Source organism: Labrus bergylta, chromosome 1 (assembly GCF_963930695.1).
Source record: "Labrus bergylta chromosome 1, fLabBer1.1, whole genome shotgun sequence".
NCBI classification, from domain to species: Eukaryota; Metazoa; Chordata; class Actinopteri; order Labriformes; family Labridae; genus Labrus; species Labrus bergylta.
Window position 1 is genome coordinate 22,818,933 of NC_089195.1, and position 26,525 is coordinate 22,845,457.

Below are 26,525 nucleotides of genomic sequence, written 5' to 3' on the forward strand. Positions count from 1 at the left end.
CCTTGATGGCCGCTAGCCATGGGCCGATGCCAGCAGCAAGGATCCATTTCAACTGGATTTGATTTTTTTTTTCCTTCTGTGCTCCAAGTGAAGAAAAAAAATCAATACTTGGGAGCACGGCATGACAGGAGCATCATTTTCGAATTGAAGTGGCTGTCAGGCATTGTCATTTGGTGACTTTTGTTCGCCATTGTACTTTTAAGCCCTCATTTTTCTCCCCCTCCTCTTCCTTTCACTCGTTTCTTCCGTGGCCCATTGTCTGAATTCCCCTGGTGACATTTTATGTTGCAATTTGAAAACTCGAGGGCAAGAGATCAAGTGCAAGAGAATCTCTTTGAAACCAATTGGTGGACTGGTACAGCATCTACTTTTGTTTAGCGACCCCCATCCTCCTTTTCTCATTTCATCCTCTTGTCTCCCCAGACCTCCTTGTGCTCCAGGAGGAATTTATTTGTGGTGTATTTGCATTCTCTGATACCAGACAAGGACAAGGCTGATGTCTCGCCTTCCTCTGGACAGTTTCTCTGCCCGTTTGTAAATGAAACCCTCTGGGAGTGCTTGTCGGCGGATGTGAGAAATTGGAGATTCTCGCAGAGCGATAGCACAGCCTTGGAGAGTTTGTAGCTCTGATGTGCCACCAATGTCAAGAGATTGCAAATCAAGCGCTTTAATAACATCTCTGCTGGTTTTGTTTCCTTCTCCTGTTCTCCAGCAGAACCTTGAGACCCCGTTTTTGTCAGTCAGGGTGTTGTTGAAGGCTCACTGTGGCAAAGCAACACCACAGACAGACCTCTCTCTGTCACTCTAATTGATAAACACAGGGCTGATATCTTGTAATGAGCCTCCATTCTCCAGCCTATTATGCTGGTTAACCCTCTAAACCCAGCGAGGGAGAGGAGGAGGGGAGCCGAGGCTTCATCTGACAACAACTACAGCATTTAGATAAGGCTGACACTGTTACAACACGAACACTATGTGAAACTCGTCTCCTGCTTATTATTTATAGAATAAGCATGGCAAAAACATGGCCCAGTGGCAGCTATTACCATAGCAACAAATAGCTAACGTGTGCATTATTCACTGCTTCAAAGAGATATAATTATGGTATTAAAATGCATGAGTTTCCAAGCTTTGTCTCAGAATGTTCATGTTGCCATTTTTTCCCATTATGTGATTGTTTATTTTGGAGATGATTACTGTCCTTGCCGAACCCTAGTCCCTTCCAATAGCAGCCCATTTCCTTCCCCAAAACTCCAGCACACATCCATAGCTATTTATTCGAGCTGCTGATGAATTGTGGGAGACACGACTCAGTGTAATTGACTCGATTAATGCCAGGCATTATCATTTCGTTTTCACCCAAGCTGTCTCCTCCGGCAGAGCAGGCACTCGCACTGGGACGACCCTGTCAGCCGGGCCATGTAATGGAAGGTGCTGCCAATGATTACAGTGTCCCAAGTCATAACAGTCTCACTGCCAGCAAGTAGTGCCCTGGTGGCTGTTTGCTGTTAGCATAGTCTGCCGTCCCTCTTCGTTCAGCTGCGATCTTTTAACTCGCTGAATGGAAGTGCCCTTCTCTGAAAAAGTCGTTTTTTATGCTTGTTTTCTTGTCAAAGTATGCACACTGACTCATTCAGTCACTCCAAAAGAGGCATGTTTCGAATAGTAAATGGGATCAGATACTTAAGATTTTCTTCTTATGTTCCCCTGAAAGAAAATAAAGAACAGTCTGTGAAAAAAAAAAAAAAAACACCCCTTCTTAGTTTCTGCCCTTTATCCGTTCTGCAGACCATCATGGTGCCAACCGGAAAATTAAGTTATTCGCTTAAATCTCCATAATAACACAACATAATATATCCTTCATAATACCTCAGCATTTTCTCTGACTTCATATCTCAGGAATGGGCCCTGGAATTAGCAGTGACTTGTCTTTTCCACTTACAAGCAAAGGCAACGTTGGCTTTAAATGCCACTACTTATGTGTTCAGCGTTTCTGGTTGTTGTTTCAAGGGTGAGTCTCTGAATTTGGTCTTTTTCTCCTGTAGTCGACTTTGGCCTTGGATGTGAGAAAAGCCCATTACAGCATGGAGGGTTTGGGTGTTTGGGCAGGCTCAACACGCAGGTGATGAAGTGTTTGTTTATGGTTATGAGTTTGAACCCAGCGCTGTTGATTAGTACTAAAGACTTTATATGTCTCAGACACAGACGGATGGAAATTGACTTTTTCTAGGCGCGCTGCTAACATCTGTTTAAAGAGCAGAATCCACATAACCATTAATTTTGCGTAAATGTGTCTTTTCTATAATCATATATAAAATATTTGGGTGTTGAATGTTTCTCTGTTTTCCCAGATTAAAATTTTTTTTCCCACTGACAGTTTATCATAGTGTCTTATGAATATATTAAGCTTGTTGCTAGCCCCTTTTTGTGGTCCAGCTTTGCACTTGTCCCAATTCCTGTTTCCCCCTCAGCGCCACTGATCAAGATAAATGGACATCCAACACACGGTCACACTTACACACACACACACACACACACACACACACACACACAGAGAAAACCATGCCTGGTTTGAAAATCTGAAACACTTGTTTGAAAATTCCTTCTTTGTACTCCTTTTATTTTTTGCCCGTCATCATCGTGCTGGAAGGTCAAGGCTCACTTTAATGCCACACAAAGAGACACAGATTGATAATTAAGGCTCCGGAGCCTGAAGAAAAGCCGCTCTAATGTGATTTATACCTATAGATTTTCTGTCAGATATGAAATGTTGTCTTTCAAATTGGAGAGGAGGACCCATTATAAAGTGCTTTACTGGTAACTTTGGAAAAGCAGGTTGCTTCTGTTAAGCCGTGCATCTGGGTCTACTCTCCCTGTGTGATGACCATCGGACCAATGGGATCTTTTAAGGTTAATTGAATAAAAAGAGAGTCATATGCAGCTAAAGCAGCATAAATAATTGAATGAGTGTTCCTTCTTAATCCTGCTGCCATTGTCTTTTGCTGCTGTCCTTGGAGAATGTAAAAAAAGAAAACATAAATGCACAACGGCAGGCTGAAGATCTGCGTGGCTATACATAGCTCATGTTCTTCTGTCCTCCATTTTTCTGCACTCACCTTCAATAAGAATACAACTTTGAAACAACTCTTTAAAAGAAAGCCCTGAGAGCATTCCGAGTTTGCAATTGAAATGTATCCTGAGATGGAAAATCGAAACGCCGTTTCAAATTATAGCTGTTATTCTCAGAAGGTGTTTTTACTTTTACCATCACTGCAGAGTTCAAAGGCCCATTCTGATAACAAATTCCGACAGAGAAAAATGTCCTCCCTGTGCATTGTGGGTATCATGTGATTTGGTGCACCAGAGGGCATTAGTAAATAGGTGTCAACTGTTATTAATCATAATGACACAAGGACAGAAATGACTCTGCTTTTCAGTTGCTTTAACTCGGAGTGAAGTTTCTATATGTTTGGCCCGTATCTGGAATATTCCCTCTCACAGACCTGTTTTTCTATGTTCCATTAGCCGGAGAATTAAACATTTTAGAATTTATATTCTGTAAAATGTCTTAGCGACTTGACTTTGCTGGATTGACATATAAAACAATTTTTTTCCCCTCTTTCTTTCCCAGTCTAACAGTGCACAGTACGCAGCGGAGAAGCGAGACGAGGAAAAAATGTGCGACCACCTGATCAGAGCGGCCAAATACCGCGACCATGTGACAGCTACGCAGCTCATCCAGAAGATAGTCAACATCCTGACTGACAAACATGGCGCCTGGGGACGGTCCTCCATGAGGTACAACAAATATCTAACAGAAACGGACCTTGTCAAGTTTCTAAATTATAAATCTCATTTTGCAAGTTTGAGCATCATTATTTCAGCCATTATCATGTCAATGTACTTTTAAGTAAGATGGATATTTGACTCAAACTTGCAAAATAGTTGATAAATTATCCTTTAAGGGTTGAAAATTCTATCTTGCTGTTGACGTCTTCTTGGCTTGGCTTATCACACACATACTGGTACATTTAATAGATTTTACATGTTCTATGCGTTCCTTTTTGTGAGTACCAAAAACAATCCTTTGATACAATAGAAATTTGTTGAATTTCCACATGCTGTGATATTTAAGAGTGAAGTAAAGTTCCACTGTTACTCAAATAAAGCATTGTATAGAAAAGCCTTTAATCAAGAGATTGCACCTGTTCTCATAGCATGTATTTCTGCTGCTGAGAAAATGATTCAAACCACTGTAATGGTTTTAATCTCATCATAATCTTTCTCTACCCCCAGTACTCATGACTTTGATTAAATTAGATCTGCAAAGGTGAAAATGTCAGCTGTGCAGCTGAATGATGCATTGACTCTGGAGAGAGATGAAAGCCATTTAAACAGCTCTGCTCCCATTAAGAACAGAGGGAACCCTATCCTCTGTGTTTGTTTCGCCAAATAGGCAGCACAATCCAATGCAACTATTCCCTAATGATGGCTGTTTGTGCAGGTAGTGTGTAATGGTGAGCCGGAGAAACGGCCGCTGGCTTGCGCTTGTTAGTCTGAACCAACTCTCCCGAGACTCGTCTGGCGAGGGGTTGGTTTGCTATTGGCTAGGGAGTCTATCTCTGGCTGCCTTTGTTTTCCCTTTTATTATTTTTTGTGTCTCATATCAGGATGTGGTGTACTATTTGTCATATTTTTCTTTCCTTTATCCCATCTCCCCCTTTTCTCCCCCTTCACTTTCTCTCGAAGTCTCCATGTGTACTCACACAAGGGTCTGCTATTTACTATGGAGATTGTGTTCTGCGAGCCCCGGCCAGAAAAGTCCCCCATTACCGGCCCTTTATGCCGCTGTGCTATTGATGGTTTTCCTAATGGCTGCCGATGGGCTCAGGGAGCCATTGGCACTGGGCCTTGGAGTGCAGCGCTCTTTTAATAAATCACAATCAGTCCTGTGCCATTACATCAATATTTTTGGTCAATTACTGTGAAGGTCAGGTGGTGCTGCTTCGCACCAGAGACTCCGGTATGCGGGCATAGAAGAAACATCTGGTGCTGCAGAAAAAGACAAAGTAGTAGGAAAAGATAGAAAAGGGAAAAAAAAAAAAAAAACTCTCAAGCACACCTGCATACCTGCAGGCGCCCTAACATAAGAGATATTAATCCTTAAATCCACACATACCCAAAAGCAATGTGTACTGCCTGTAAATACAATTTGGGGAGAAAAGATACACACAGTGAAACCTGCAGGCTCTCCCCAGCTGTGAAAATGAAATCCAGGAACAAAAGACAATACGCAGCTACGATTACGACCTTTTGTTGCTCTGGTGTAAAATCCACGCCTGCCTGCTCACAAGCCATAAAAACATATTCCCCAAAGTTTCCATTCAATAAAGAGTCTGAAAATGAAAATATTATTTTCTCACAAGCTGATGGGAATTGTTGTTTCCTCACGGCAGGCGTCTAATATCTTCTGACACAGTGTGACCCGCCTGAATGCAATTTGTGTCTTAATATCCAGCTTACAGCGGCCCGGGCCTCGGGAGAGAAGAGGTGTTAGGTGATTTTTCCCTTTTCCCATTCTGCTGCTTCGTCTTCCCTCTCTGTCTGTTGCTCTCTCAGTCCTCCTTTCTCTCCTTTTTCTCCCCTTTTCGCTCACACTTTTTGTCCTTTGCGCTTCCTTGTTTCACTTTACTTGTATCATCTAGAGAGTTTCATCTAGGGACTTTCCACCGGACAGGCAGTGTCTATCATTTTTTGTGCCCTTGTCTGTTATCTAGTGTCAAGACAAAGACAGATTCGCAGACCCACAGAAGGGTCGCCTCTTTCTTCATCCATACGTTTCTGCCTTGAGACCCAGGTGTACAACATGCCAGCCTGCTGTCTTTTAAAGAGGGGGGGGAGGAAGTAAATGAACAGCTAGCCCTGATAAGCCACAAATGAAACAACTGGCAGATATCATATTTTTCATCTCCCGATTTTTTTCCTCTCTTTTCTTTGAGCTCTGGTCCACTGAGCATCCAGACTGCCGCAGTGTTTATTTGGGTCAAGAATCATCTTTCATGTATATGACACAGACAAAGTCAACGGACAGAGAGCAGAGATGAGGGCAGATGATGGAGAACGTCAACTCACAGTCTCAGGGGACACACACCACTCTTCTCGTTTTTCCCTTCTCATACCTTTGCTTTATTGCATTCTAATAGGCTGACTAATGTACCATGGAAATTCACTCTGGATGCTGGAAGCGAGGGAAGTAAAAGGAAGGTGGCTGCTGATTGGAAAAAAAAAAAGGCTTGAAGTGTGATGTAGAAGCAGTGTGTGCACTTCACTTTCCAGACAGTCTTATTGAGGCGAATAGAAAAAAAATGTTAAGATGCTGTTCTCCAACTCCTCCTTCTTAAGCTGCATATTCCTCTTTTCTTCTCCAAATCCTCACCTACATCTAGTCCCTCCAAAACACAACACCTCACGCACCAACTCCTCTCCCTCTGCTCCTCCTCCCCCGTATAAGCAGCTCATTTTCTGCAGCACCACCGCTCTAATGGACGCCCTTAGGCTAGAGTCTTCCCAGCCAAGGGACATCCATCTTTTGGCATGTCACACTCCCGCCCGGCGAAAAATCTTTGTGATGTGCACTCCAATTTTTCTTCAGTAAATCAAATCATCCTTCCTTCAGAAAGACGAATGCTTTAGGGTTGGAGTGTTATAGAGAAAATCAATGCCGGCAAAATTGAAACAGTATGCCCCCGTATTGATCGGCCTTGTGAGATCGAAAAGGAACAGCTTTGTAACTGTTTCGCTGGACAGTTAGCTGACCTGTAATGGACAAACTATTGATATTAGCATTACTATTTTATCTTCTGCTATGTCATTTCTCCGACGCACTATTGAGGTGAAAAGAAGCCCGAGCTGAACAGCTGGAAGGTTTTTCTCCTTTTTGTCCGTTAATGAAACAAAGGAAAAATAGTGGACTGCTGACTACAGAATACACTGAGGAGGATTTTACCTTTTTAATAAAGATTTTTTTTTCTTTTACATAAAATACCCATATAATAGCACGTTCTATGTGATACATTAAAGGTGTTATTTGTATAATTTTTTCCTTCTCATCAGGATTGAAACTAAAGATTGTTGTGTAAGTTGATTATCAGATTGTTTCTGATAAACACTTAAATTATTCATCTTTTATTTTTGTCTACAAAAAATTCTCAGTCTGTACAGAACATCTTTTAATGAGTTATTTTTAACTCATTGAATAATTTTTAAATAGCAAGTCATATTAAGGAAGCTATATAACCTTTTTGTTTTAACACAGAATACAGGATTTCTTTTATACTGTTCTGATGCTGTTCTTCCTACAAAAGTATTAAAAGTATATATTTTTATTTCTAACATTAAAGAGTCCAAAGATTTGTATGTCTTGAGATAATTGTCAAAAAGAGGCAACAAACCTTCATCATTAAGAACCTTATTCTAGAGCTTGTGTGTGGTTTTTCCTGGAAAATGGCTGAATCGATTTGTAGTCACAGCTCTTAAAATTAGAGTATAACTAAGTTAAAAGTGTCTACCAGAGTTCATATTAAACCCCCCCCCCCGCTTCCAAAAAATAAAAATACACAGCCTCACCGTTATTTATAGTCTAACAGTCTAAAACTTGAGGGCAGGGTTGGTAATTTTCACACACTACACTTAAAGATTTAGGTTGAAATTGTCTTTCGGTCCTGACAGAAATGAATAATTCATGTGCTCTAAAAAAGGAACAAAGAAAATCCGTCATCTGTAGCAGTTGTAAGCCCGTAAAAACCTCCACCAATGTCTGCCACGAGGCACCAATTTGATGAACCAATCATGCCTTCCTGTCTCCCCTGCTCGTTCTCTACCCCTTGCGTGCACCAGCCCACACTCAAAGCACGTCACCGCTGACAGATTTTTTAGAATGAGTTTGTCGTTGGCTGTTGAGAGTAGTAAAATTATCACTTTTTTTTATTTTTACATGTAACATGATAAAGTTTAGTTTTTATTTACAGCTGAATCAGACATTAGACAACGTAGTTTCTACATGATGCAAGCGATGAGCTGAGGTCCAATTCTGGATTAACAGCCCTTGTGCATGTAGATGAGGGGCGTGGCTTTTGAGGGAGCGCAGAGGGGAGGGGGGGGAGGGTTTCATTAAGATTGTATGTGTTATTTAATTGCTTTTGATTGACTATTGACTATTCGATTTGGACATGCTGCCCCCCTGGCTGCATTTGTAAACAATATACGACTATTATCAACGTCAGAAATGAATGCCAATTTCCTGTTCATCAAATAATAATCAATCAGCCATTTAATGACGCAACTTCTACTCATTGTCCTGTTCTCAAGCAGGCCTCGTTAGCTTGGTCCCAGTTGTTGAGCATCCTCTTCTGGATTAGAATCTATGAATTTTGCTGTGAACACACACGGGGGTTCTGCTTAGTACACTGGGGACATTCATGGTCCCAGAGTATTTTTTTTTCTAAATAAATGATTGCATGAGAAACAGCGACAGCCAGATTCATCTCCACTTGTATGCTTTCATTCCAGACTTAAATCACAATTATGATCCATAATACTGAATGTAATGCATGTGTTAAAGCCGAGGCCTGCACAGTGTCCCCGCTGCCTCGCGTGTGGGTTTTATGGACAAAGGCATACACAACGGCTGTGCCGGTACTGTGCATGCAGAGCTGAAAAAGGAAATGGGACTCCAGCACGTCAGCGGAGATCATAACCATAGGAAACAAGAACATAACTGTTTAGAGTACACTGACTCTCGGAAATGCATGAGTCGAGAGCAGCAGGAAGACAGAGAAAGAGAGAGGGGAGATGGATGGAGCGGTGGATAAGAGAATGATATTTGTTACTGAAGCATCAAAAAGTAGAGATGGAGACAAAGACAAGACAGGGACATTTTTTTCCCCCCACATCCTTTCCACTTGCATACAGTAAACCATATGAGTGATGGCACAAATCTGTATGTAAAAGGTTGAGAGCGTGTCTTGTTTGCTGGATGGAAAACTCTGCTGCCGCTGCCTTATCTGACCATCAGATTGCCTTTGTTGTATTTGAGAATAGAATAAACACTGGAGCTGGAATCCCAGTCTTTTTGGATCCATATTTGTACCGCGGATTGTCCCGTTGGAGTCATTCCTGCATTTCTTTCTGCATAGCAATGTTCTTTGTCGTTAATCTTTTATGTACTTCTTCAAAATTACACCCAAAATATTGAACATTTAATTAAACGAACCCTTCTTGATGTTGACTGACTGACACAGGCTTTAGGTTTGCATGTAGATACTTGCAGTCTAAACAAAAACATGATCCAGTGTACTGTAGCAGTCCACCGCTCCCATCTCACCCAATGCAGAGACAGTTGTTTCCTTTAGTACTGATCCCAACTACTTCAAAACCAATTAGCTGGATGCTTGAGTTGTGTTCATCCATCTGCCTTGATACACTCGTAAACATATGGAATAAACACAGAGGGAGCAGTGCGAGGCTGCCCATTCAGCTATGTTCATCTTTGTAAACTTGACTCCACGTATCACACTAGTATCTCAGAAACTGAAGTCCTTAAAGGGCTTTAACATGAAATCCTCCTCCTCATTAATCATGCACAGTGACATGTGTCTGGGACAGAGAAGTTGTGACGGGGGACAAAAAGGATGTTCCTTAAATCTCTGGGGGAGAGCGTTGGAGTTTGACAGCTTTGCGTTCCATCAGTTACAGAGAATAACGTGCCACGTCGGCCCTACCGTGCAGCCTGGCTTATGGATATGAATTAGAATATAGCTCTAATGATAACATTTACCTCGGCTGTATATACAGTACAGTGGCTGGGGCTGTAAGGAACAGTAACAAAGTGTCATGGCTGAACATATTAACAGCTGATGATGTCCATATGTTAGCATGCTTAAGTGTTGCAGTGCAGGACGGGACTAAAAGAATTACTCTCAGGGGATTGTTAAAATTGGCAACAAAAAGGTTTAACAACTTTTTTTTTAACAACTTTTTCATTGTTTTAGTAGGTAAGTAACAAAAATATATCAAAGAAATATGCATTAACATTGGTAACAAAATAAATCACATTATAAAGACATTAGAAGATCACATTTGAGAAGAAATAAAGAAATTATGAGGCATGAAAGATACTCAATAAATGTGTGAACACACAATTACAAAACCATGCACATGTATTTTTGTGCATACATTTACGCAATGGACTGAAGGACAAGTATGTTAAAAAGATTGCTCCATGGCAATTTGCAAAACCTCCAAGTTAATTGTGTCACTTTGTCATAAAGAAAAGTCCAGACAGTGGATGTTGAATCTTTGGCATTATCTAGTCCTTCTATCTACTTACATGCTATATACTGTATTTATACAGTAACATTGTATGCTATGCTATGCTATTCCATCTCCAATTAAAATGTGAGCCAATGATTAATGGAGACTGGAAAGAGAATAAGGTGGTTGATGGATTGAAATGACACAAGTTAAAGATGTTCATTTCAATCATCATTCTGGATCCGACACACATTCACCAGATAGGTTTGGTTTTTAGACCACTCGTCTTTACAATATTAAAAAATTGATTTTAGTCACCTGGAAGTAAGTAATCAAAATGTTGGTTTATTGGTTGATCTTATAATCCCAATGAATGTTGATGGTAATGTGTTTTTACACGCTCAGTTTAGTTTTATTTAAACTAAAGACTTAAGGTTACTCTGAACACTTTAATATGGACAATATTAATATAGTTTTTTTTTTTGATATTGTTAAAATGAATATATACCCATTTGTAATCATTACTAACACGATACTTGGTTTTTAATCAGATCACTACTGTTGATGCACAGAGAAATGTTACTACAGTGTTTCATCCAAACCGGAGTTTAACAGTCAACACAAGTTGTTTCATTAGCGATGTGTTAATTCAAATACCAGTTTCAGTATCGACCTCTGGAATGGCCTATAATGTACTACCGGTATGTGCTGGCACACCAGTCAAAGACCAGTCCAATGTTTTAATTTATTAGCACTCAAATTACATTGACTGATTTCAGGTAATTATTGTAAGACCATAACAAACAACACAAATGCATATCTGCTAGCAGGACAGATTTCCACACCCTCAGTTTTTTTCCCGTCCCCTCCCTGCCAGCTCAGAAATGTAACGGAATCCTTGTTAAGAAGAATGAAAGAAGGCGGCCATCCCAGAAAGACCAATTACACCATCCTACCTCTCTGCCTCCTTGCCTCGCTGCTCACAGCCACGTGTGACTGTGTAGCAACTCTCAGATTTATGAGTTCCATATACCCTTAAGAAAGTATATGGCCTTGGTGGAGCAAGGTCATGATAAAGAGGGTGCTGATCAATATCTGAATGAAAAACCATTTGGGAAGTTTTTAGGGCCTTTTTTCCCTCCTTTCTCTCTGGATGCAATATCTGCTCCATATCGATTGTCCGGGGCCAGTAGTTAGTCAAAGGCTATCTCCTTTGACTAACCCCTTTGCAGCATGTCAGCCGCCCCCCTCCTTTTCCTTGTGATAGATTGGTATGCTTCTAGCCAGTGTAATTACACCATTGCACCAGCAGGTCATTTATTTTGCTACTTTCACCATTTGCCAAAAAAAAAAAAAAAAAAAAAAAAAAAAAATCACCTTTATCTGTAGAATCCAGCACTTTTCTTGTGCAACTATAGCAAGAAAAGGGACACATAAAACACCAATGTCCCTGCTATAGAGAGAGGAAGACTGAGGGGCAGCCTTTACTCATAGATCTTCAGCTTTTATTCTTCTTTGAAGAAGAATGTGCTATGTAAGCTTTGTGAGGTAAAAACGTACACTGATAATAGATAGAGGGACAGACGTGGTATTAGATTTAATTTGTGGAGATTTTGCACGAGCATTTTTTAAAGATAGCAATAAAAAAAACAATCACCTCAGTTTTTTTTATACATTGCTTTATTCCGTAAAAGGTTTTTCCTACTCAAATTATCGCTATTTATTTGGAGTAGGGTTACAGTGTAATATCAGATGTGTATGAGGTGTAAAACAATATTATCATATATTTAACTTTCAATAAAAACAGCCAAATGAATCACTGAAAAAAAACGTTTAAAATTCAAGGCTTATCAGGGTTGATGCTTTTTTTTTCTGTTAGGTTATTTCCTCACATAAAGAGATAACTACATGGCCATTATAGTTAGTCAGACTTCTGTTTATATGATCGTCTCAATCACCTTTCAATGGAATTGCTGCACTTGACACAGACACACACACACACACACACAACACACACACCGATGTAAGTGCTGTATAATGGGCCCTGCCGTATGATGGAGAGAGGGGAGGAGGTGCTCATGAATAGCAGACAATCTTGCTAGATGAGATTGGCGAACCTTGTAGTCTTACATCAACTGTTGTAGCAACACAACACAGTACAATATGGAGTTGAGGGGCGAGGGGGCCATTACTCTGAAGTTTAATTAGGTACCAGCAAAACTGTAAAAGGCTAACAAGCAAGATCAGTGTTGTTTTTTGACACGTTAAAATTCAAAATTTTGAAGATGTAAGGTTAAAAAAACATGAATGTAACAACACAACAATATGGGCAGTTAAAATCATTTTGACAAAAAATATATTGCAATACTCTTTTGAATCAGAAGAAGGCGCTATCTGCTGTGGCCACTCTTGTTAAACGTCAGTAGCTGAATAAAAGAGGTGTATAGCCGTGGCCGATCGTTTCAGGTTTAGAAAGTAAACATAAACTGAACAGAAAATGGACATCACAAAAACAGTGAGCAAATATAGCACGATAGTGATGAACACAAAAATAGCACAACCACCATGATGCGGCATCAAAAACGGCGCCACACCGCGAACTCAAGACGCGAAAAAATGTTAATAATATAATGCTGCAAAGCGGATTTGAAACCCCTCAACATTAAAAAGTATCACTTAAATTACCCAGAAATATAAAGATCAAGATATGTTTTAAATTTTATTGTCAGAGATTTGAACTTAATCATGGAGCGCTGAAGGTCTAGCCATTAGGTGGCGCCTCATGTACGGTCGCCATAGTTAATTTTCTACTCTGTCTAATGTCCTTTCTAAATGAAGGCTGAAGCCGGGGAAAAAATGGTCTTAAAAAAAGAAGAAAGCAAATAGTCATTATAATTCATGATTTGACTTTCAATCGTAAATGATTGTGATAAAATGTGATCATAAACCCAACATTGTGATACATATAGTTTGGTGAGTTTGAGAGTATCTTTACATCCTTATTAAATATTGCTGCTACGTTTGTATCATTGACATGAAAAGTACCTCCTCGATCTTCCTGCTGATCTTGAGCTTCCTCTTGTTTTTTTTCTTTTCGGACCGTGTTGAAAACGTTGCGTGTATGCGTTCAGATTTGTCACACCACTCAAGATCATCTGTGAAAGCTAGAGGTCAGGAGATTATTACAATGGGCCGGTAATGGCAGAATTATGCAACTCCGGTCCAGTGGATGCCCTCATTACCTCGCAGCAGTGGTGATAAATGGCCTTAAATGCATGTTGTCAAAATCACAGGAAAAATGTGACTCTTCATCAAAAATACAGATGGTACCACTTCAGCCATGTAAGGGGGGAGTCTGTGTGTGCTATTTATGATGTTCAGATCATTAAGATGAGGCATAACATGAAGCTGTTTTCACATTAAACAATCAAATCAAGTAGCAACATTTCATATTTTGATGTTAGAAAAAGCTTTCTCCCAGCTTGTTAAGTCTGTTCTTTGGTCAATATTTACATCCTCTCTAAACACCGCACTTCTCCTTTTACCTCCCCCTGAAATCTGATATAATTACTGTGTAATTGTTTTGCTTTTTGTTGCCGAATTTACGCCGAGTGTAATCGCTGCTAATTGGAAGCTGCACACTAAGCTGCTGGTAATTAGGGCCTTAATTTGCATTATTTCATTTAGCTGCACTGCATTGTGGGGAGTCTGAAGCCTTCTGACTCCCACCCCATGGGAGTGCTTTGATCCTCACGAGCCGACGATGTTGCAGAAACACAATATCACTCCCTTTTTTTCAGATCCCTCTCTGAAAGCTCTTGGATAAATTGGAGTTAATTGGGAGGAGTGGTAGATGCTTGTGTTGTCTCGGTAATGAGCGCGTGTGTGTGCACTCTGGTGTGTCGGCGGCAAACTCTTATGAAAAGAGAGCTAACGTAAGTGTGAGGAAAGCAGAGGATGTACATTTCTGTGACTTTGTTTCAGTTTCACTGAGTTCCTTTGCTTATGTGTAAAGCATCATTTATATATGTATTTTTTCAAATCCAATCAAGGGTTTACTCTACTTTCATTCTACAAATTCATCATCACTGATCTTAAATCACGCTGGATGCCTTATTACATGGTGTTTAAATTCAAATTAAATAGACAAATTAAATGACTTGATCCTCAGATTAATAATCGGGAAGGGCAAAATTACACATGGTCCGTCATTTAAAGTGATAAGATGGAATTGTTGCAGGGTCGTTGACCCTAACATTACCTCTGCTGAATCTCGTAAACAACATTAGCAGAGGTGAATTAACATACACACATGCAGATGGCCTCTTCTGAACCTCATTTCACCTGGAAGGATAAGCATTAATGCACATGTAGAAAATCACTCTGGTGAGACTTAATCATGCCAAACAATTTCAGTTGGAAAGGTGTTTGGTCCTGTTTCATTTTAATTTGAGTGTGGAGACACGGCGGAAGCGATAGTGCCACCGTTTGACAAAGAGCCGGCGCTCCAGCAACCGCTCCTCAACATGACAAATCCTCAATCTACTCAGGCTCTCCCGTTTCTTCTAAACACATGGTTTATGCAAATCGAAGCAAAATGATCCGGGGGATAGCAGCAATGTTTGAGCAATTTTAGGGCTGTCAATAGACGCTTGGCATCAATATAAAATAAAGCAAGGAGAGAAATGTCCTCTGCATATGCGGGTCTCATTGACTGTACCCAAATTAATTTGGCCCAAAGGTTATGGATGACTGTTTGTGCCACAGTGCAGCCGCTTGTAGTGATATATGAAAGCACATTCACTCTGCATGTCCTGCTCACTATGATAAAGTTCATGTTGTTGTTTGCATTAAATCAGATGCTTAGACGATAAACCTACACAATAACTGCAACAGGTTCTTTACCTTTGAATATCTATCCACTGTATCTCTATCCAAGTCTACCCTCTGTAAAAACCTCAATAATAAGTTAAAAAAAAAAAAAATAAGAGAAGGAAAAATGATGCTTTGTTTTTATCAGTTGTTTATATTGATTTTAGTCAAAAGAAGCTTTTTATGATTTCAAATCATGACAATATTTCCCGGGATAATCCTGTTTGATTGAATCTTGAAGGATTGTAATTATTTGTCCTTTTTTTTTTTTTAGCAATCTAACAATTGCACCAAAGCAAAAGCAGCCCTCATTGACTCACTACTTAGAAATCCACTAACGCTTGTGGCGCAGATGGCCTAGCGGTTATGTCACGCGCCACATGTACAGAAGCTATAGTCCTCGTTGCAGTGGCTGTGCGTTCCAAACCCTTAGCTGCATGTCACCCCCCTCTCTCTCCTCCCAGCATTTCCTGTCTGTCTTTGGCTGTCCTGTCTAATAAAGACACACACACACACACACACACACACACACACACAAAATCCACTAACCTTAACATTGATGACGTAAAAGTGAACCGTGGTTGTTATTTTATTATTTTATTCAGTACCCCTAAAAAATTGTGAAGCAGGCCACAACTAGTTATTTATGTATGTAATAAGTTAATGAAAAGAAAATATAAATTAATTTTGTTTTATTATTATTTTGAAGCAGTGAATATAATTTTGGCCAGTTATAGACCACATATTGACAATTGTTTTAAAAACAGAAAGTTAAGTTCAGACAATAGGATTTCCGTCCTAAAAAGGATCAACTTTGCCCTCCCTTCTCTCTTCTGTTCTCACCAAATAATTGTTTTATTGGTTTTAAATGGATATTCAATAGCCGGATTGTAATCTTAAATAGCCAACCAGTAAACTGTCTCCTTGTACACAGCAAATAGTTTGTGTGGGGTTTATTAAACTGAATAACTGTTCTGTTAACCGATCGGGGAGAAGGAGCATCAAGGCCACATAAAAGCAGAAACTCGAGCTCCTCCATGTGTCCTCTGTGTTGGTAAACGTCCTCAAATTTACAACTTCAGAGTCCTGAAGAGCGACCAAATGATGTTTAAAAAAGGGGAAGGGGGAAAAAAAAAGATAATTACTATTTAGTGCCTCACATTAAAGTCACCCGGATCCTCTTTTATCAGTAGCAAATTTGGTCCACGTTACAGAGGCTCGACAACTTTTTCTTAACACACACAAACAGAAAATTCTACATGCAAGACCGATAGTAGTTTTATTTAAGGTTCACAGCCTTTTTATTTTTTGTGCCTCCATCATCAGATGGCTGCCACTTCAGGCTTAACGAGCAGCCTTCCAGACATCTTTTATGACCGAACTAATTACTAATTACACAAGTGGTTGGCGTGATCCACAGCACAACGCTGGCGCCTTTGTTATTTTAATTGTTGTTATTTTGAAGAATGGTGCCTCAGTAAATTCTGCCGTGGATGCCCAAGGAGGATGGATGAGCTCTGAATAATTTATCATCTTTGTGAAAACACACTCAGTGTGCCGTATGGGGGTTGCATAGCGCTGCACATCTCCATACTGGTTACGTTCTCATTTGGGATTGATGACGAGGTATCTTTCATCGGGCGACCAACCTCTTCTAGCATCCCGTCATTAGGGCTCCCATTGTTGCCTTTTCATGGAGCGCTGGGTGAATATGACTGGCAGAGGTGGTTCCCCCCATGCAGTGACTAATTACTCTGGGCATAGCTCCTCTCCTGATGGATTAATGTGCATTGTGTGTATGGGACAGACCCCCCCCCCCCCCCCCTTCTCAACGATGAAGGACGAGTGCGTCCTGATTCAGGGCTCTGCACCATGCACAACCTTGATAATTATTTTCATAGATGAATACCGTTGCAGGCAGGATGATGAAGTGGCCATTTGCGTTCAGAGACTATCACATGCAAACATGGAGCAGGGTCTTTGTCACAGGCGAGAAATCTAGCCCTGTACAGACCTGCATCCCTTGTGACTTCCAACTTCCAGCTCAAAAACACACTCTCTCTTTCTCTGCTCTGAATACACATTTTTTACATTCCTATTTAAACTGTTTTGTCCATTTCACAAAATCCCTAATATCCTAGTTTTGCAATCTTCAGGCTACTTTACATTTACCTCAAGGTATCAGTAGCGGTCGTTCTCAACTTGTAATCTGTTTTCCTTTTTTTTTTTTTTTTTTCATCTAGATGATTTAAACAATCAAATAATTTTCATTAGCCAGGACATTCATGGTTTTAAAGGACCCCTTTGGAATCTGTATTTATTTTCTTGCATGAAGCTCCTTTCCCTCTCAGAGGCCCCTGTGTGATCATTGGTGTTGGACTGAAGATTTGTGAGGAGCCCCCCAGCCTAAGCTTCGTTCAAGAGTAGATCCCATAAAGAACGCTGGGGTTCTCCCGTCATAGCCTCTATGCCACTGAAACCATAAACTGTCTTCCTAACACTTCCCAGGATGCACTGCAGCCACTGAAGAATAGCCTGGTCTAGGCTGTTTTTTTTTCTAATGTTCTTGAAATATTTTCTATTTTCAGTTTTAAAGCAACAAGACTAGAACTAAAGACTCTTGCAGTATGTCAAGGAGTGTGATAAATGGTTGATGTGGGTTTTAGGAAAATGTCATTTTGAACAAAGTCCAACAAAACTATCTCCAGGACAAGCAAAGACTGGGAGTTTCTTATTCAGAAATTAGTCTAAATGATTACTTACATTTCTGAGGTTTTTTTCCCTCCCACCTGAGTTTTCAGTCATTAGTGACATGGCGCTCATTATCAATGGAAAAAGTTAATTTTTGATCTTAAGAATTAGAGCAGGACCAAAAAGTTATAATGATTTTGAGCCCTTAAACATGCAAAGGTAGAATTTCTTTTGCCTTTAGAAAAATGATTTTCCTACATTTTGTCGAGCCTCCAAACCATTGGTGATGGACTTTTAAGATATTTTTTCAATCAAAAGTCTTTCCAAAATAGAAGTGATACATCGTAATAGACAGGGGCTCAGAGTACATGCACAATGCCATGTGGCAGTGACACCTCATTAAAAGTTAACACTTCCTTTTCTTTGAGAGCAACATGATTTATTGACTATGCCTTTAGAGGAGATGCAAATTGCAAAAGAAAAATGGGTGCTGTGGACATTGATTAATATTAGTAATGCTATCCAGCCCTCTCCTCTGTGTTTGTAATGGCCCCTTCTCCTTATCCTGCTGGCCATGACTCCTGACAAGAGGTGTCCTGCTGAGCTTGAAATGAGCCCTGAATGGAAGCGCGTGCCACAGTAGTGTGTGGAAAATGATCAAGCTGTCGTTCACTCATTCCACCGTGATGGACCTGGTGTTCAGTTCACATTCTCAAAGAAAGAGCAGGAAAAAGTCAGCAACACAGGGGAGAGCACCTTACCCTCTAAGATGGAGATACTGTCACATTTGTGGATATAGATACACTGATTTGTGACCTACATTTGTGTCTAAATGAATGTATTTAAAGAGTAATTCCAAAGGTTGGAAAAAAACACCAAACACAATGCTTGCTTTATGTATGCATGCTCAGGCTGAGTGCTAATGCTGAGTGCTGCTATACCATGCTGGCTGGTAATTGCTAACACATGTGCTACCTCTGTCTCGCTGCAGCCGGCCGAGGGAGTTCTGGCGCCTGGACTACTGGGAGGACGATTTAAGGCGGCGACGTCGCTTCATCAGGAACCCCTCCGGATCCACTCACTCGGAGGCCACGCTCAAAGCCGCGGCCGAACACGGTCAGTATCATACATGTTGTTAGCACTCCCTTCTCTTAGCACCAAGGTACAACGTAATAAAATTAGTCTTCCCGCTGCAATAAAAGATTTATTGTACCACAAGTCACAATAAAATAGCACCCTCATATACATTTCACAAAGGTAATTTCACACCCTGGCACCCATTATGCAAAGCTGGACTAATAATCACCCTGAGTGTTAGCATGCTTCATGTTCAGCTACGTGGCTATGAATGGGATGAAATAAGAAATGTTCATTCTTTTCTTTTCTGTTTATTTTTTATTTTTTGCTGCATTACAGTGGCAGATATCAGTGGTAAGTTACATTCTTGCAACCCTTTATTCCGTTCCCTGTTAGGGGTCAGTAGGGATTTATTCCTTTGATGTATTTCTTTGCAGGATGATTTCCAAGATCAGAATTTAACATACTGAAACACATGAACTGTATACTAGTTAAGAGTCTAATTAAGAACATTTTGAGGTGTTAATAGTTTTAGTAACTGATTTCATAAGTTGTACCAGGGTATTTCTTTTTTGTGGTTATTTCTAAGGTAGTTTAAAGCTAATTGCATTCCACCAGTTATTCTGTTAAACAGTGGGTCCACATTCTACACACAGCCTATTAGGTAATGGCATCAAGTGATAGAAAGAACTTTATTAATACTCTGCTGTTACCCTCTACTGAGTTGACTTTAAATCTAATAACACTGACGGATTTTTCCCATAGTGTTTGTAAAGGTCAGAGAATGTCCTTATTGTTTCTGAGCTCAACTCTACAAAGACAGGTGCCAATGTTCAATAAACCTAGTCTGTAAAGAGCTTAGCATTCCCTGCAGTCCCTTAAAACCACACTATATACATCACACATCAACACTAGGAGTCACTTTTCTCTCCTACAGAGGTAGTATTCTCTACTTCCTGAAATGATAAGTCAACCCACAAGGGTATGCAACCATCGTCATGCTGGGCAAACTGTTACTAGCTTGATCAATTATCTTCTCCAATGAAAGGCCATATCTGGACCTCATTGTGTTACTTCATGTTCCCTTAAATTTGACGTCATTCCTAAAGACAAACAGCAGGTGTGAGAGGAGTCAATAAGCATGTGATCTAAAAAGAAACAAGTGATGGGGATCTCGGGATCCTATGAGACTTCAGGTCTGCAGGAATGGCTGCAGTGCGGCGGCGGCAGCTGGAGACTGAGGCCTGGGTCCAGCTGTTTGCCGTCTCCTCTAAAGAAAGCCTCTGTATTTTACTTTGTCTCCTTGTTTTCCCTTCAGCCGGCTCGTGACAGAGAGCAGACATATCACTTATGTTCTGTCACTGTCCTCTGTTAGCTGAAGATTCTCATGAGTTTATTGTTTTGGTATTTGCTCTCATTTTTATTTATTTATTTTTCAGCAGCGTTTTCTTCATTTATTCATCACCAGGAAGGAAAAGAGAAAAAAAAAAATCATTTACTTTCAAAGTCAAGTCTGTGTAAAAAAAAAAAAAATAGCCAGCAGCTTGTTGTGACAGGGCTATGCTACCTCCAGAGAGTTTACCGCCTGGCTGAAGTATGGGAATATATCATTAAAATAACTCTTTGACATTGAAGCCTGACGGCATCCATTTTCTGATGTAACCTTTCGTCTTGTTTTAGTCGACCCGACATTTGTTACGGAAGTGCAGCTCCAGACGAGAATGCGGGGCTGTGTTTTTTCGAACGGAGCACAAAGGTCATATCTGGCTGTAATTATATTCATCAGATGCAGAGAGGAGAGAATGCAGCCTCACTCCCTAAGAAAATATTTAGTAGGAGATCAAGCTTGAATTTAGGCTAATTTGCTAGCTACTTGTGGCTGCCCTTTTTCAGTCTCACGCTTGATCCAAAAATTAGAGGCAGGGAAAAATGCTTTGCTTTTTTTTTTTTTTTTAATGAGTGATCTTTTTCTACAAAGTGTAAGTTTCAAAAAGAAGAAACTGTTTTACTTTTCCTTTAAATGCACAGAAGAAAAGTGCACTTCTGCATTCAGGACAGGGACAACTGTTATCATTCATGCTGCGCCAAGATGATTTCCACAGGAGAGCGTGTGGCTGCCAGTAGGCTTGAGTAGGCTGTTTTGTATTTATGGCTGGAAAGAACCATCTTTTCTGGGGATTGATTTGGCCCCGGTGCAGGCTCCGTGTAGCTGAGGTGGCAGAGTAAATACCTGAAGACTAATGTCTCTGTTCTGGTAATCAATACTCGCCTCATGACCACACTGCTGGCTACGCTCCCGTTAAAAACAAATTTGTTAATTTTGACAATTTAATTGCTGTGACCGTGCATGCCTCTTGTTGCATAAGCAGGTAGTTGAACCTCTCAGACAGGGAAATGGGGTCCTGGAAAAAGTAAAAACCTGTTGGGGTTTATGCAATTTTTCTGCTGCCTGTGTGATGTGTGACGAGGTTGAAGTGCACCAGAAGAGCGATTATTTTATAAATGTGGCACCCATGATCTTTTTTCCCCTTTTTTATTTTTTATTTAAAATGTCTAAATCTAAATGGTTTTGACTTGTTTTTCATTGCAATTGTTTTTTTAACCTGCCATTAACTTTGATTTAAAGGCTTAATATGCGATTTTTCACTCTTAAATGTAATAGAAATCAAGTATATCCTCTGAAAATAACTCTGTGAGTCATGACTGTCTACAATGGGTGTAACACCCGAGTCCTATCTTCACTTTGTTTACAGCGTGAACAGCCGGCCGGCTCATCCCGGCTCATAAAAGTTGTTTAATTGAGGGACTAGAGAAAAGAAGAATAACATACTGTACTCACTGCTTAACTGTGTTTCTAGATCACGGTCATTTTGGGTAAATGTACATGCAGTGTGAAGATACGAGCATAATGAAGATCGCTAGCATTAGCATGCTAACAAAACAATGCACCGCGAGTTGTTTTGGTTTCATGCTGGTCTGCTGGATCCAAAAATCGCATATAAAGCCTTTAATTTGAGTTACTTTACATTCTCTACTCTTGCACCTTAATTGTTTTGCAAATTCAACTTTTTTTTGCATCTGCAAAATAATCAACATGATACAACACACACCACCTACACACACACACACACACAATCTCAAAACCTCAGACTTGCCAAACTACAGGAACAGAAAAACAAACGGTATCTAATTCAGTAACAGAAGGAGTGAGGAGTTAGCACGCAGCCTGTCACTTATGTGCTCGTGCCTTCTACGTGCACCAGGTATTAACTGACATAACTCAGACAAAATAGCTTTTTTTTTTTATTCTGATAGACACTGTCGAACAATATTTTGACCGTTCATTTATTTGTTGAACTAACTTCAGTGTATATAAGACAGGGGAGCTATTAATAACTCCAGGGTAACACAGGGAGCGTGGTTTTGGTTCAGCCCAGGCACCAGGGTTCAGCTGCATCAGACTGTGTTTGTCTCAGGCCAGATAATGCTTGTTAGTAGTACTCTATGTGTTGTGCATGTTAACGTTGAAATGCAAAAGAAGTTCAAATACACGGCTGTTTTTAAAGCTCCTGATAGGTCCCCTGTCCACTTTGCCTGGTGTGAATACAATGGCATGTGGTACGTATTAGAGGAGCTGGTAGTAATTTCAGTGCTGCTAACTAAAGAATCCTCCAGGGAGGCTTAATTACAGGAAGACCATTCTAAATATCAGTGAGCTGCATATTTTCCATGACAAGAGATTTTTTATCCCGGCTCTTGTAGCAGTTTCAAAGTATAAAGCCACATGAAGCAGGCGTGCTTTTTTTAGGAAGTGCAAATGATCTCCCCTCAGGTGATGCAAAACAAAACAAAAAAAAAAAAGTCTGCTAGGTATATGTTCGACATCTCACAGGATCAGAACTGGGTTACTTTCACCAAAAATGCTGCATTAGAAAACACAGAGGCTAATGCTCCAGCTATGTTTACAAAGAGAGTAGGACTTACCAGCCAGTGGTCTACACTCTGGACTTGTGTCTGTAGATCCTTCCCATACACCGTGGGGGAAGGCTTGGCTCTGTAAATGTTTACAGATTACCATTTTTCTTAAATAATCTGTTTTGAACCTCATGTCATGTTCAGTTGAAATCAAAACAGGCAGAGTGCGACTTTTCTTTAATAATAGTTGGAATCATCTTAATTAATTTATAATTTCTGTTTGTTTGCATGTATGTTTAAAGGTTAAAATGCATTCAGGGTAAGGGGTTGTGTCTTGTGCCCGCCTTCACCGTGCTCAGCAAGAATGCATCACAAAGTCAGCATTACTAACTGTTGAATCACTTTTAAACCACAGTGCTAATCAACATACTACATTATTAAAACAACGTGTCTTATGAAAAGTGGTGAAGGAAAGCAGCTCTGAAACAGTAGATTTTACTTTTAAACTAATGTTAAATTTCATGTAAGATTCTGTTCATAAAACTTTCATTCATTTACCAATACACCCATTGTAGCTGTAGCCTTACAACACATCGGGGAAAAAAGCTAAAAAAAAAAAGAAAAGAAGAACACAATTACTTTCTATTAGCCATCAGTTTGTAATTTTTCATATCAATAACTATTTTATTTTATTTAATAACTTACATTGTCACTTTTTACTATTTATAATGGTTAGTGATTGTTTTTTGGTTTTTGTTTAAAGAGGGAAAATGTCTGTTTGGTTTCAGTTTATGAAAACTAGCTGAAACATGTTCTTGTTGAAACTTCAATTTAAATAAAGCTGAACAGTTGTTTTTTTTTGTGTGTGTGTGAAACCACAATACAGCCTGGATTATATGTAACACTATGCAAAACATTGTATGGGACCCTATAATGTATTAAAGATAAGATCAATTAAAAAAAAAAAAAAAACCTTCCCCTCCCTCCAGCATCTGAGGAGGATATCCTCAAAGGGAAGCAGTCCATCAGGAGTCAGGCTCTGGGGAATCAGACCTCTGAGAGTGAGACGTCACTGGATGGAGACGATGACACGTTGTCATCTTTAGACGAGAAGGACTTGGAGAATCTAACAGGTAAAGAAACAACCAAAACCTATCAGTCATTCTTACCCCTCCCAGTCCTACTACTACACTGTTATCCTGCAGTGCAGACAAAATACCGAAATGTTAGTGTTTTAAATGTTACCGCTTAATATCCTGCACATGCAATTTTACTGGTTTTTGCCTGTGCATTTATATCTCGCTTCACATTGCACTGATTTTCACAAGCTCTTTGTTACGATTATAACTTTGCAAAACGTTTTCATTATTGCTCAGTGCACACAGTCCTCCTAGGACATGGCTGGTGAAAACACACTAGTTGCAGTTTTCTGTCTGCTGCTGAAGTTCTTTCACAAACACACACACACACACACACACACACACAGCAATTCTCATAAAAAAAACATTAAAGCAGCAGTAGCCCTGTTTATCCCAGGATACTGCACAAATGGGATATTAAAGAAAAGCAGCACTAGCCTGACTCAAAGACTCTGACACAGCCTCATGTAAGATTTAATCCAACTCTTAATGTCAGCTCTTTGTGTCCATTGAAATATCCTTTATCTAAATAATCTTAATTAAATATAATATAGTCTGCTAATCGGATTGCAGTGTAATCCGCATTTTTATGAGCAGCTTCAGCGCTGAGCAGCCTACGAGCTGCATTAATGGGGCTCAGAAGGGCATAAAAAGAACGCGACTGGATGACAATGGGATTAAACGCTGAACCCTGTTTAATAAAGAGATATGTTTACATCGAGAGCCGAGCCGCCTCAAGCAGCTGTCTGCTCCAGGTGTAATTGAATGTCTTCAATTGGGGGGGAAAAAAAAGGTTATTTCAGCCCACGGAAATCATGTCAGTACTCGCGGGGTTCACGAGAGACAAAGGGATGAATATCTATGTATCTGTTTATTCCATCCCGTTTACACGCGTGTGAGGGAGCTCATGAGGGAAATCAGGCCGAGCTCTCTGCAGCCTCCTCCTCCTCTCTCCCTCTCTCTAACACATCTGCAAACACAATGGCTCACATATTTGCAGAGCCGGGCACAGCTTTCACCCACAGCTCCCCTGAGCCACAATCTCATTGTCATACTGGCATAAATTAAGATTAATGAGAGATTGAACAGGGCTTCACCCAACAATCCCCCGCAATCAATGCATTCTGACTGACAGTCGGTTTTTGGTCATTCTGAACTCATAAATTTAATTCAATTTATTATTGGCCGATTTTAGGATTTAGGCTTTTTTTTTTTGTTGAGGAACTGCACGATCTAAAAAGTACAAATGGAGTTTTTCTAAACTATAAAAAAAAAAAAACGAGTTAGATTACCGTCCAATTTAAGAAAACTACATTGTGGCCGAAGCCTTTAGTCATTTGTGATATGCAATATAATTGTTAGCTATAAACAAATTGTTTGAGATAAACGGGCTCAACTTTTAAAAAAAAATAGCAAAAAAAAGTAGGCCTATCGTTATCTCTCGCGTGTTTATCCTTCCCTTTTGTAAGCGTGTCAATTATCCACGGCAACGAGAGCGAGGCCCACGGTGGGTTTCTGACTGTTTTCGTTTGAGTCTGAAGTCAACTCCCTTGTTGAGTTTTTATAAGTTTACCTTTACGGTTGGCCAGTGTTATTTCCCTGCGTGAAGAGGAAGACACCCCCGCTTGTTTTCTGACCGACATGTGTCTCCCCCTCCTCCCCCCCCCTCCTCTTCCTCCTGTAGGCCCAGTAAACTTGAGCACGAGCGCTCAGCTGGTGGCTCCGGCTGTGGTGGTGAAAGGCACCCTGTCCATCACCGCCTCCGAGCTCTACTTCGAGGTGGATGAGGAAGAGCTGGGCTTCAAGGCCATCGATCCAAAGGTAGGAGACTCTGAGATCCATTGATCATGCCTAATAGTGTTGAAGCCGAATTTTCTTCAGAGCTGGTAAAGTGATGAATGTTGGGTCTTTAAATGAATTATTATTTAATGAAGCATTGACGTAGCTCCTGTCTGAGTAGATCAAGTTTGTTATAAAGTTAACAAAGAATAATGTTTGTTTCCCAAAGTTTATTTGATGTAGCCTAGTTATTTCTTGCACTGTATTTCAAGTGATTAAAGTGTCATTCAACGCCTTCCGGATTTTTCACTTTATTATAAGCTATATTTAGATTTGGAGAAGCTATAAAACAACGCTTTCATTTTATCAATAATAGCGTACAAAAAAAAAATACACAATAACACAACGGTTAATTGTGTTAATCTTAGATTTTATTTTTTTCAAAAGTGTTTTTGATAAATAAATTTAAAAAAAATCTTAAATGGATGAAACAAAAATGGATCAGGCCTTCGAAATAGTATAATTTTCAGGTCAGCAGCATAGCCTTTTTTTTTTTTTTTTTTAGGGTAAGCAGATCGTAAGGCAAAACAGCAAATTAACAAATATTTAGCTTTCATTGTTTTTAATGAATAAAACAAATTTGGAGCAATTCTTGTAATCGTACTGGGCCCTAGTTGTAGCCTTAGCTTGATGCCGAGCAGACTGCTGACCCACAGGTGGTTGTTAGTTTCACACCGTGTA

General features: G+C 40.0%; 1 protein-coding gene across 3 annotated transcripts in view; it reads left to right on the top strand.

The window, feature by feature from the left end:
* Nucleotides 1–26,525, top strand: part of lrba (LPS-responsive vesicle trafficking, beach and anchor containing) — a 188,254-nt gene that overhangs the window by 88,479 nt on the left and 73,250 nt on the right. For 2 of the 3 annotated variants that reach the window (XM_065956901.1, XM_020628906.3), the window contains exons 36-39: nucleotides 3,632–3,798; nucleotides 18,866–18,990; nucleotides 23,856–23,999; nucleotides 25,690–25,826. In XM_065956901.1, the coding sequence (XP_065812973.1) occupies nucleotides 3,632–3,798; nucleotides 18,866–18,990; nucleotides 23,856–23,999; nucleotides 25,690–25,826 (573 nt within the window). Of the gene's footprint in view, nucleotides 1–3,631; nucleotides 3,799–18,865; nucleotides 18,991–19,290; nucleotides 19,306–23,855; nucleotides 24,000–25,689; nucleotides 25,827–26,525 lie in introns of all 3 variants that reach the window. The other variant, XM_065956897.1, reaches the window with a different exon arrangement.